This window comes from Cheilinus undulatus, linkage group 12 (genome assembly GCF_018320785.1).
Source record: "Cheilinus undulatus linkage group 12, ASM1832078v1, whole genome shotgun sequence".
NCBI lineage: Eukaryota > Metazoa > Chordata > Actinopteri > Labriformes > Labridae > Cheilinus > Cheilinus undulatus.
The window spans coordinates 43,991,957-44,004,828 of NC_054876.1; the positions used below are offsets into that span (position 1 = coordinate 43,991,957).

Consider the following 12,872-nt stretch of genomic DNA (forward strand, 5'->3'; position numbering starts at 1 on the left):
GAAAATTCAAAAATTTTCATGGAAATGCTTTGTTTTTCAAATCAGAAACTAAATTTCCAAACCAATTCCTTCAAACATCCAAATAAATTTCTCAAAATTTCCATGAAAACAACTGAAAATTTCATCGCAAATTTTCCCAACTTTGAGCAAATTGCTTAAACTTCAACAGACACTGGACAAATATCTCAAAAGATTTATAGAGTTATACACCAGTACTTTTACTTTTATTGAAGTACATTTTAACCAGACTGTACTTTTACTTGAGTGCACTAGTCTTGTACTCTTTCTGCCATTCTTGGCATATTAAATTAAACAGCTAAATACAATGCGAGGAGAGTGTTTTCCAGGAGTATTTTACCTTAACATCATGTGCTATGGCCAGTTATCCCGAATCCTATTTAGAATTACTTAAAAAATAGTTTATGAATTTAAAAAATGTAAATTTTCACATCATTCTTCTAGTAAAGTGAATTGTGTATTTTCGTGATGTCTCCTCCAGTCCGGGTGGGGGCAGTGTTGCGCCGGTTAGGCTGAAATTTAAAGAAGAGCGAAACTCAAACAAACCAAACCAGTACATATCCATCAGATGTTGAGACAAGCGTTAAGTGGGACTTTTATGATTGTTTAGTTTACTTCTCGTTGGACTAAATATTTTTGTGCACTACACAGTCGACTAAGTCGCTACAACACCATGTGTTACTAATGTATTACAACTTTAACTGTTTACCGTAAAGACATAGTTGGCAGTGAGAAAGTTAGCTTCACCTGTTAGCAACGCTAATGTTCCCAATGAGTTCCAGGCGGGTTTTAACCTCGAAAAGAGGCAAATGTAAAGCTTCAGTTTCCCGGAACAAGGAGCACCCAGCTACAAAAGCCAGCAAGGTTCTTGCAGAGAGGAACCAGGCCGTGGTGGCAGTGGGAGCCTGGGTTGAAGAGGGACAAGACTTCGTGGAGCATCCGTCTGTGAGTTTGACATTTAATGCTGATGACTAACGGTTAAAGCTAGCTTTGGTTGTGTTGTCAGGTTACCAAGGAGCCGTTAGTGAAGGTGGGTGCTTTCAGGATTGAGTGTTTTAATGTTTATGTCAGTTTGATAGTAGCAACATTTCTGTTTGCCACTAAATGGGTTGCTATACTTTAGAGTTTAGTGATGACCAAAGAAACAGACTTTACTCCTTAAACACATTTTAAATTAAAGAAATAAGGGTGACCAACGAAAACGGACTTAAGGTGGCATAGGGTTGTTAAGCCTAAAATGTCACAAACTTATTTTTACACATGTGCATTGATTGTAAACATCAGCAGACATCAGCAGCACACGTCATAAATAATACATATTCAAACTGAAGATTAACTGAAGAATATAAAATGCCCCTAAAAGTGAAAATGGAGGATTTAATGCATGTATTTTCTGCAATTTACTGTCAGTGTCACAGAATTTCACAAGACAGAGATAAAACATTGTTCATGTTTTACTCTGTAAATTAATATAGAATTCTCAGAACATAGGAATGTCCATCTGCCATCTTCTATACTGCTTCACCTGTGCAGGGTAACCGGAGCTGATCCCAGCTGTCACTGGGCGAGAGGTGGGGTACACCCCGTAACTGGTCACCTGTCCACCACAGGGTTGATGTATGGACACAAACAAGCTTTCACTCACCCCTACAAACAATTTTGAATCACCAGTGCCTTAGGAGAATGTGTTTTGACTGTGGAAGGAAGCAGAGTTCCTGTAGAGAACCCACGCATACATGAGGAAAACATGCTTGCTCCACACAGAAAGGCCAGATATTTTTTAAAAAGGACCTTTTTGCTGTTAGGGAACAGTGCTAACCATTGCACCACTGTACACTCCAACTTACTTAAACAAATTTACAACATATAATGTAATATAAATGTTTCTATTATATTTGACTGTAACAACCATCTTTGCATGAAAATCTGCAAATTATATGCTTAAATTTTGTAAAACATGAATTCTTGCTTTGTGTTAACCTGCATAGAACATAATCAAGCGGTTGCTAGAGCTGAAAGGAGCTGATACTGCATAATCACATGAAGAAAGGATTTTGCTTAACTAGTTCAAACAGTCTCACCCGGTCTTTATTTTAGGCTCTTGCTTTGCTGACTGAGGAAATCCAGGCAGAGAAAAGGAGGGCGAGTGAAGAGAGCCTCAGACGATTTCAGGATGAAGTACGCCATCGTGTGGCTCAGCAGGCTCAAATCATCAAGAGGAGGGAGCAGCCTCAGGCATGCTCAGGGGTATAGATTACTACATATTGACTAACAGTGATTTAACTCATCATTTTTGTTCTGCATGGTTGCTCTTGTTTGCTGAATATAGACTGTCTCTTTGAAAATATCTTTGTAAATGTTTATATCTGGGTAAAACAGCAGTACCAAGTGTGGACCCAGCATGCAACTGCAGGTGAAAAGCAGATGCCTGCAGGAGGCACTGTACAACAAAGGGTGAAGGGGAGGAGCTTTCATGAGGTGAGAGGATATTTGAGTATTGAAAATGTAAAGTTTTTGATAAATAATCTAATGATTTCATAGGACTGTAACAAACATATTTGTTTAATAAGGTTATTTTCTTTTTTGGGCTCCTCACATTATCATCTGAAAGTTATTTTGAAATCATGGCTGACATAATGGCTCATAGCAACATATAAAATGGCTAGGACATGTTTTTTGGTAGTAGTGCTTTGTTAATGCTCTTCTGTATAGTTACTTAATCTAAAGAAGAGTTTTGCTGTAGTGGTAGAAGTCAGAGGAAGTCATTTTTCTGTCAGTAAGGCTGCACAGACCCTGACCTTAAACCCACATGGTGCCTTTGGGATGAAGTAAGTGCTGACTGTGGAAAAAGCCTTATCACTTAACATGCCAGTCTGACCTCTTTGGTACTCTTTGGGGTTTCAATTGGAGTAGAGTCTCAAAGCTATGTTACAAAATAATGTATGGAGACCAGAAGAAATTTGTTGAGCGGCATGTATGTATCCATAGATTCAGAAAGAAAATGTCAACAAACATATTGTGCTGAATGGGTAGCATGCAAAATATTTAAGATATTGTTTGAAATATTTTTTACATGACATAGTTGATCCACAGATGAGTGCTAATGAATATTTCAACCATAAAATCTCCTTACAGAATCAATCAGAATCATAGTCTTTTAACTACTACTTTTATTAAGTCTTGACAAAATATGATTACTATTCAGTACGGTACACCACAAACAACTTTAACCATTTCTTTGATGGTACTTTATTTTGTGGAGCTTATTCAACACATTATAGGGTAACAGAAAACACAAAAAAGACAGTAAATAATACTAGAATTAAGACATAATCTAAAAGTGTTACTTACAAACCTTTTAATTGAATTTCATAACATGGTATGATAGTTTAGTCTCTTATGTATAAGAAAGGAAAAAATATTAGGGGATTCTAAAAGATGGCTTTTATTATTATTGCTGTCAGGTCTCTTTAAGCTTCTAATACCAATTAAAGTAATTAAAGTCTTATTGCACAGAGATGCACAGATGCATCAGTTTAACATCAATATAGGCCAATATTAGCTTTTTTGACCAAAATAACGTGGCATAAACAGATATCAGTGGCAGAAGAATTGATCTGGTGGACAGTCAGTTTTCATGGTCAAACATAAAAGAAGATGTATGTATTTTGGACATAATGCATCAAAAGAGGCAATGAAAAAACATTGGTATTGATCATTGGCTAAACAATTACTTTAAACATCAGCATCGGCCCTAATTTTCACATTCTGGACATCCCTACTTATATTTTCTTTTTTCTTAGACTTCAATTATTCCTGTGCATGATTGAATTCTGCTTCATTTCATATGATTTCGATCTTCTGTCGTTGATTCTATCTGTGCAGCATACTGTTGATCATCCACGTTGGCTTACTTTAATCAGTTTGCAATTTTTTTTTTTTTTTTTTTTGTGGCTGTCAGAATGGTTGTCTTGTCTCCCTGCATGACTGATAAAATAATGTGACTGTGATTAATCATTGGGATTATTTATTCTCATGATTTTCCAGTCAGTTGAAGGTATGAGGCAGGTCCGTCTCAGACTGGCTGCCTGTCGAATGGACCCGCAAAGGGAAATTACATCAGACCTTCCTGGAGGCGAATGGAACATCTCTCCCACCAGACATGTGAGCGCCTGTGTCTCATTCTTGTTCCCTTTTTTTATATCAAATAGATTCCTGTAATCTTGAACATTCCTGCACATCCAGGGTGCAATAAACAACATTTTCCTCTGCGCTTCACAGAGATCGCACATGCTCCGAGCAGATCAGGACGATGAAGAAAGGGAGGAAGATGAATTGGAAGATGAGGAAGAGGGAGAGGATTGTATCTTCACCAGTCAGCACAAATGTCCCCTTGTTCAGCAGAAGGTTAATGGATACTCACTATAGCTGGTGTGCCATGTTGATGGTCTGTAGGATGCATGACGTTATGAATCATTTTCATGGCTCAACACTCAGACATACATTTCATTGCAGTTGCACAGAGATGTAAGAACATATAAATAGTAAATGAGATCACAGCATTTGCAAACAACATTTACAAATGTGCAGTAATATCTGTGTTTGCCCTCCTTGTCCCCCAAGTCAAGTTTCTCTGTTTACCTTAGAAACATGCATTTCTGCTAAGCCAAACATTCATCAGTCATCTCGGGAATAAGACAGTTTTGATAATTAGACCTATTCTACCTCCATATCACCAGATTGACACTTTATCTTCTGTCTACAAGTAATCCCATGCATGTCTGTATTTCTATGGTTCAGTTAAATTAAGCGACTTTATCAATCCCATGAGGGGCAATTAGTTTGGAGCAGCTTGTACATAAAAGCATTGGTAAAAACACAGTGGCACAGAGAGCACCAATATTTGTAAGCTAAAAGTATAACACCTAAATCAAATGCTGATATAAATTAGCCTGATTAATAAATAAATAAATAAATAGTTTAAAGTTGGATTGTAGACAGATGGTGCTAAAAAAAGTGGGCACACAACTTATACCAGATGTTATAAAACATAAAGTCAGAAAGTATACCTTTAAGTCAGTGATACTCAACATGTGGACATGCGGCCCATTTGTGAAGATTTTTTGGCTCTTTCATGTCTTAATTTGAAATATTATTTCCCCAGAAAACCATTAAAAAGGGCAACTTTAACCTCAGAAATTATCCATTGTGAGTCACAATCACTTTGTTTCCCATACTTTTACAGCTGGCTTTAATTGTCAATCAGTTATTTTTGTCTGTATATTCCCATTGAACTTAGTTGCAATTTTTTGCCCCTTTTTTTGCCACTTTATCAAGTTTTCCTGCTGTAAGCCCCTTTTTGCCCATTTTGCTTCTTTTATCCTGTTTTTACCTTTTTTACCTTGCTTTTGGCACATTTTTTCCCATTTTTTGCCACATTTCACCAATTTAAGCTGCCGCTTTTGCCATTAAATGTTACTTCCCCCCATTTTTGCCTGTCTTTGTATTTTTTGCACATTTTTCCACCTTTTTGTGGCTTTTTGCCCGTTTTAGTCACTTTTCATCCATGTATTTGCCATGGTTTTGGCACTTTTTAAACATTTTTTGCCCTTTGTAACTCATTTTTTGTCACTTCTCATCTATTTCTGCCACTTTCTGCTCTTTTTGTCACTTTATGCCTACTTTGCCCCTTTTCACCAATTTTTGCCACATTTTGATAGTTTAACCTTTAACTCTTATTGTCACTTTTACCCATCTTTGCCACTTTTCACCACTTAGACTGTGGCTCTTGTAAAGGTATTTTTCAACAATTTGGCTCTTTGGTTGAGCAGGGTTGAGTAACACTGCTATAAGTATTTGATTGCAGTTTGCTCCCAGAATTGTCTGAATTTTTTCTCAATTAATATATAAAGTAATCCTCTGCAGGAGAAATCTTTATGTTGCATTTGAATGAGATTTGATACTAATACTAACTTCTGCTTCTGACCATAAAGCATGATTTGATCAGGGAGTATGACAGAAATAAAAAAGATAAGGAAGGGGAAAACTGGCTCCTTGAGAAAGTATTTCAGTATCAAAAACCTAAAAGTGTGGCATCAGTTGGCTTGGTTGTTAGGTTGCACCCTGTGCACAAAAGCCATAGTCGTGAAGTCAATCCCTCAACTCTAACACTTGGCACTCTGCTGCATGTCAGTCCCTACTCTCTTCCCAATAGCCGACCCTCTCCGCTGTCCTGACTACTTAATGAAATCATGAAAGCCTCAAGAATCTTTCTGTCTAAAGAAATGTAATGTGTCTTGCAAACCTACATCAGGCCCAAAGATTTCTGCCAGACCATACCTAAGCTTATGCATGTTCCTTCCGTGGCCGGCCTGTCCAATTGATTTTAATGGGCCCGAGCTTGATTTTGACCCATCATCATTTTAAAATGTATTTCTGAGTCGTTTTAATGACAGAAATCGGTTAATATGAGATCTTAATGAGCACGGTATGAAAGACAGACATGGCTGACTATTGTTTTTGTTAAACAGTAGTGAGGATGAGGAGCAGACGCACAGACATCACTGTGCTCTGAACACACAGAGCTATTTGGAAATCATCACTCTGTTAACAGTCGGCTCCATTTTCATTGATAAACTGAGCTGCATTAATAAAGAAAATCAATAGAAGTAGTCTTATCCTCCACCTGAGTGTAATTGCATGCCACGCTCTCCCTCGCTCGGTTCCCACTGCGTCATATCACTGTGTTGAATGATACGATGCAGTATCAGGGACTTGAGCAGGCTGGCAGTGCCGCTTTTTTTAAAGATTATTTTTGGGGATTTTCTGTCTTCATTTATGTAGGACAGCTGAAATGAGACAGGAAATATGGGGAGAGAGTTTTGAGGGAAGACATGCACCAAACAGCATAGGGATGGCAATTGGTTGTGTGTGGCAAGTGTGTTGAGGACTAAAGCCTGGGCGCCTGTTCTACCCACTGAGCCTAACGGGTGCCCAGCAGCGCCCCTTTTTAACAGCTTTTCTCCCTCATATTGACAAAAAATACATTTAAAGAAAATAGAATGTTTAGTGTATTAACCACTTGGAGTGTAATTTTTAAATGACTTCTTCATTCTTCAGGTCTGTTGTTCACGCGACCAGCCGACCTGGGCAGTTCATCTTGTAATTTGTGCAGCGGGTTGCCACCAAGGGAAATTGTTCTGAACAAGACAAAGAGAAGACCAAAAAATGGAAGAAATAAGCAAAAAACTCAAAAATCTGAGGTCAAGCATAGTCATGCTAACATGTCTGACAGGACGTTTTTGACTTCCCTCAAGCCTGACCTGGGCCAGGGTGAGAGTAGGGACAGGGTTTCAGGCCCGGCTCAGATCTGAGGCCATGTCAGACCGGTCTCAACAGAGAATCTAACCTCTACTTCTGATCTCGTTGATTCGTGTACTTTATGAATTCAAAGTTCCTTGTTTTATTACCCTTGACACAATTATAACTGTAAACTGGGTAAAGTTTTATTATATCAGTGTTTCCAGTACCAGTCTTTTTTTTATTTTACCACATGACTGAAGGAATTTAAGGGTGGAATGATTAAAAAATACTTTTATTACTTCCATTTCCTCTAAGAGCATATGATTCATTGCTTTCCAGGCTATGTACAAGGAACAACAATGATAAACAGTGTATTTTGATCTTATGCCCTAAATCTTCTTCTTTTATAGTATTTTGATGGCTAACCAGATTTTAAACCAACACATTAAGCTGAGGTTGGGTCAAAACTCAAGGCGAAATGTAATTAATGAGGCAACAGTAGAAGTAGTAACAATGCTGTTGTAAGTATGTCCCTGTGGAGTGGCTGAACACTTTAAGCAGTAGTTTATTGTGTGTCTGTTTATTCTTCAGTCAAGTGGATGGGCATTATTGGATTCTGACAAATCACAGCCTCATCCTGGATTCCAGACCAGCCTCAGAGTCCCACAAGTCTTGTGGCCTCTGCCTGACCAAGAGGAACTGAAGAGACAGGTAAACATCAGACATATTCATACTTGTCTGAACCCTGTCAGAACAAATGTTAAACATGGCACGTTTCTCTCTGCAGCAACAGTCTCAGTTCCTGATGCACCGCCGTCAGTACATGAACATTGAGCGAGAGCGAGTGAAGGAGAACAAACAGCACAGGAAACACCTGAAGAGGACAGCAAGGTGATAAGACAGTTTTACTTTCAAGTCCTCTTATTTGAGTGGAAGTATGAATAATTTTTATTCTAAGCCCAGAATCTGTCTTTTGCTAATCTAATAATAACAGCTGAAGCTTTGAAAATGACTGTTTTCATGAAGAAGCTTGAATTCAGCATAAATCGGGTATTAATATGCACCTTTAGTGAGAAGTATCCATGGGAAATCCTCAATGGGTAGAAGAAACACATTATAATAAATACACAAATAATGGTTCATTAAAAAGGTACTAGTATATGGCCCAATACTTTGCCTCTCTGTGCAACTTTTAGATTGACTAAATAGATATTAAGTCATGTCACATGAGGGCGCAGTGTAACTCAGTTGCTAGAGCACAACCCCATATACAGAGGCTACAGTCTGACACATCAGCCTCAGGTTCAATTGCCAGTTTCAGCCCTTTGATGCTTGTCTAACCCAGTTTTTCCTCCCTGCATTTCCTCTGTCTATTCAGCTGTTCTATCTATAAAAGCAAAAAAGCCCCCAAAAAATCTTCAAAGCATGTCACTTGTAATTCCTAAGCCTCACTCAGCTAAAATCTCCCCTCAAATGCCCTGTCTCCACTGAAGGATCAAAGCAGAGAAAGAACAGATCCGTTTGCAGGAAGAGAGAAGATTAGAGAGGGATCGGCAGCTTGAAGAGGCCAGACATAGGATGGAAGAGAGGGAGCTGCTGATTCTGGAGCGACTGAGGCTGGAGGAGGAGGAGGAGAGAGCGGTGGAGCTGCAGAGGAGGAGGAGGGAGGAGAAGTGCAAAACAGATGCAAGGTAATGAAAGGAGAATCATTAGTGGGGGGTTACTTAAAATTAGTGACTATAAACATGAATCAGAACGGGACGGTAAAGAATTGCACACGTGTTTGACCTGCTGTTCATAAAAGATCCTGATGTACCAGACGCAACAAATGAAAGACTGTTTCTTCACCGGAGTGATAACCACACTGAGCCTCACCAGCCCTGTAGACAAGTGCCCAGAGCATTACAAATATGAAGATTAAATGGCATTATACTAAAGTACGTAACAAGAATAAAAGAAAACTATGATAACTAGGGCTGGGCAATCAATCGCAAATTAGATTAAATCGCAATATGGCCTGCTGCAGTTTTCAAATGACAGAAGTTGCAATATTTCTTTAACTTGAAATGTGTCAAAATACCAGTTTAATAAATCTTTTTTTTTTTTTTTTTTTGCAGAGGCAGAGATTTTATGCACATGATGCAAACATTCAAGTGTCATTTTTTGTGCTTTACAAAAATCACAAATCTTTTTGTGTTTTATGTATGTTTTTCTTAATCAAAATGAGTGACATAAAAATGATAATGACCTTAAACAAAGCAAATGACATCACATTTGCAATCAAGCCAAAATAGTTAGCTCATTCTATCTAAAACTGATGAAGCCTAGCGTTACTTCACGAAAGTCGTACCCTAGCTACGATCAGCTGGTAGCCACCTTCACCTCCCCCACCCCAGCCACCTCCTTTATAGCTTAAAGCTTGTTGCACCCCTATTTTCAGAGTCATGCTCCTATGGATCAACTGCTTTGGAAATAATTTAATTGTTTTCAATACACATGGTCTATTTATGGACTTATCTATTGCTTGAATTTGTCGAAAAATATACGAGATTAACCGAAGAATAATCGCATATTAAATCACAATATTTGGGGGTTGCTATTAGATTTTTTTGCAAATCAGCCCTAATGATGACACTCCCTGAGGCAAACCATTGGTACCAATAATTAAGGCATAGTAACTATTTGAAAATTAAACCAGTATACAAAACAGATGAAAACACAAAATGCAATGGGTGTGCATTATCTGCTGCTCATATCACCCTGCTTATTATAATTCTGTAATTGTATTAATTATTATCAGACATTAAACCAGGAAAAAAACTTTTTAGACAAAGTTTTACACAAAGAATAAGTAGTCATACATGGAAAACATACTACTAGGTATTCTCAAAACGAGTAAAGAGAAACAAGATGACAAATTTTATCAACAGATATCCACCAAAATCAACCATATTTGTAAATTTGTCATTCAAAGCATCTGTATCCAGATGTGTCTCTTCCAGTTCATTTAACTCCCTCTTAAGAGTATCCAATGAGAGCAAAACATTAAGTTTGAAGTGTTTTTGCAATCTGCATGGAAAGGGAGCAGCAAACTTCTATACATTTTTTCAAGTTCAGTTCTGACCTTTGGAACAGACAGTAACAAAACATCCTGAGAACAAAGATGATAAGTTTCTGTGCTCTTCTGCCTAAAGAAGGTCAGAAGATATGAAGGAAAATAAACCAAGAATAGACTTGTAGATACTGATACGCCAGTGTTTCAGTAAATGTGGACAAAGGAGACCATCCAATGTGTTCATGCAGTAAATGGTAATGGATGAAGGATTCGAAATTGGTGATGAACCTCAGAGCTCCATGATACACCATTTTCAGAGCATGTGCACAACACCACCATCATCCAGCGCAGACTTGATTCTATTTCCCAGCTTCTGAATATGAGGAGTAAAAATGAAAGGAATAAAAATGAAATCAAAATTCAAAGATATCTGTAGTTCAAAACAAAAGATCTGTGTACCCTGAGAAGTGGGGATTGAAGGCAGATTTGGGGCCTAAGATTAAGCATTTTAGAACAGCATGACTTTAATGGTGACTCGCAGTCAGACATGCACAAAAACACAGTGCTGCACTAATGAATCTGTTACTACCTTCAAAGCTGGCACAGAGGGTGGATAACTTTGTCCCCACTTTATGCTTCTGTAACATCCATATTAAAGGCAAAATGTCATGGGGTCTAAATGTCACATCTTGAAATGGCACCATGAATAAGCCCAATGAGCTGTTTTTCCCTTTGGTCAGAACTGAAATACATGAAGCTGACGCTGCCCTAACTGTCAGGCTAATTGTTACTCTGCAGGTTCATTGAAGCTATGAGAGCTCAGATGAAAGAGCGACTCTCTCAGACCTCCGTGGACCTCCCTCCTCTCTGCTGCTGTGCGTCCTCCTTCTGGGACTCCCACCCTGACATCTGTGCTAACAACTGTGTCTTCCACAACAATCCCAAAGGTACTCACTGCCCCCTGTGCAGTGTCAGCCTGCTGACACTCTGTTTTCAGACCTTTAGTTTGAATATACACAAAAACATTAAACAATGATGTTTTTTTTTTTTTTACTCCACAGAGTATGCCAAGGTCTTACATTCAACAATGCTGAATTTGGATTTACGGTGAAGGAAAGTGATGGACTGCAGGGGACTGTCAGTTAGAAATGAGACCCTTGATGTGTGTTTACAGGAACAGTCCAGTAATTTGGAAAACACAGTTTGATCTTTCAAACCCAGAGTCAAAAACAAAACTGATAGCAGGACGGGGACATGGAACCCCTTTAAACTGGAATGCCTCAACATTAAACAAACTATCACACCTTATATTACATAGACTGCCATAACATTTGCCCAAGCATTTAAATGTTCCTATATGACATCGATAATTCCTAACCCAGGTTTTCTGTCATGTTTTGACTTAATGGAGTGGCTCATAGAATTCTGAAGACATGGATTGTTTTAAAAAAGAAGTTGTGCAAAAGTTATACCTTTAAAAAATCAACATGTGTGCATGGTTACTAAGCATTTTAGCCTGCTGACATTAACATTTACCTCAAAGAGCCATTGTGCCTTTTACAGCTCAGCAGAGCCACTAACAGAGTGCTTTTAATTTATTGAAGATTAAGAATTTGTATTGAAGCGTGATTTTTTTGTGTGATTAGAATAATCAGTTTATAATATTTCACTGTGCATCAGGGATGATTGTACATGTAAAAACCTAAGAATGTGCTTTGGAGTATTGACTTTTTGTTGAGTGGGATTTTTATAAATTGTGTGCAGGTTCTTCAAGACTGTGAAAATAATTAAAAACAAAATGTGAATTTTTGATATAAAGTAGCTAATATTTATAAAAATTAGGGTTGGGTGTCAAAGTAACTTTTCCTATTGACAAATACTGGTGTCCAGAGTTTAAATTCATGTGGTGTCAACTTGGAATCTCATGTCACTTGATGTATATTTCTTATATAGGAGGTCACCAATTTGTTTATGCAGCATTCAAATGTCAGTACTAATCTCCATTGTGTTAACATTATCTATATTAACATGAAGTTGCTCAGGTTTGCATTTTAGATGCTTATGCCTGTTTCTTTTCTTTTTTTTTTTTTTTTACTTCAACTCAGCTACATTTTTTTTCTTTGAATCAGAGCCTTAGTTATTACCAACTTTTCAGAACAGTTTTTACTAGGGCTGTCAAACAATTAAAACATTTAATCCTGATTAAACTCAGCATTTTCCACAGTAAATCTTGAGTAATCTCTTTTTTGCTCCTTTTTTGCTTTGAAATTCCACTGTTTTGCATTTAAACAGTTTTTTACAGTCTTAATCCGAGGATAATTAGCTGCTTATCCTTTTGGATACAGACCTGCTTTTATTTTGAAAGTTTTAAAGTGAAAAGGGTTTTGTAAGTGTTAAAGTGTCTTTAAAGTGAAATGAGACATTAGGGAGCAGTAGTGGACTTGTTTTACATCACTGGCTTCGGGCAAGACCACAGTTTTTTTTTTTTGGGGGGGGG

The 12,872-nt window shown here is 37.8% G+C and overlaps 1 protein-coding gene across 1 annotated transcript; it reads left to right on the plus strand.

The window, feature by feature from the left end:
• Nucleotides 1–563: 563 nt before the first annotated feature.
• Nucleotides 564–12,589, plus strand: ccdc15 (coiled-coil domain containing 15). The gene is made up of 10 exons (XM_041802250.1): nucleotides 564–963; nucleotides 2,116–2,265; nucleotides 2,398–2,496; nucleotides 4,066–4,182; nucleotides 4,300–4,425; nucleotides 7,912–8,031; nucleotides 8,108–8,211; nucleotides 8,814–9,011; nucleotides 11,174–11,322; nucleotides 11,437–12,589. The coding sequence occupies exons 1-10, from the start codon at nucleotides 781–783 to the stop codon at nucleotides 11,484–11,486; spliced, it is 1,296 nt and encodes a 431-aa protein (XP_041658184.1). The 5' UTR covers nucleotides 564–780; the 3' UTR covers nucleotides 11,487–12,589.
• Nucleotides 12,590–12,872: the final 283 nt, after the last annotated feature.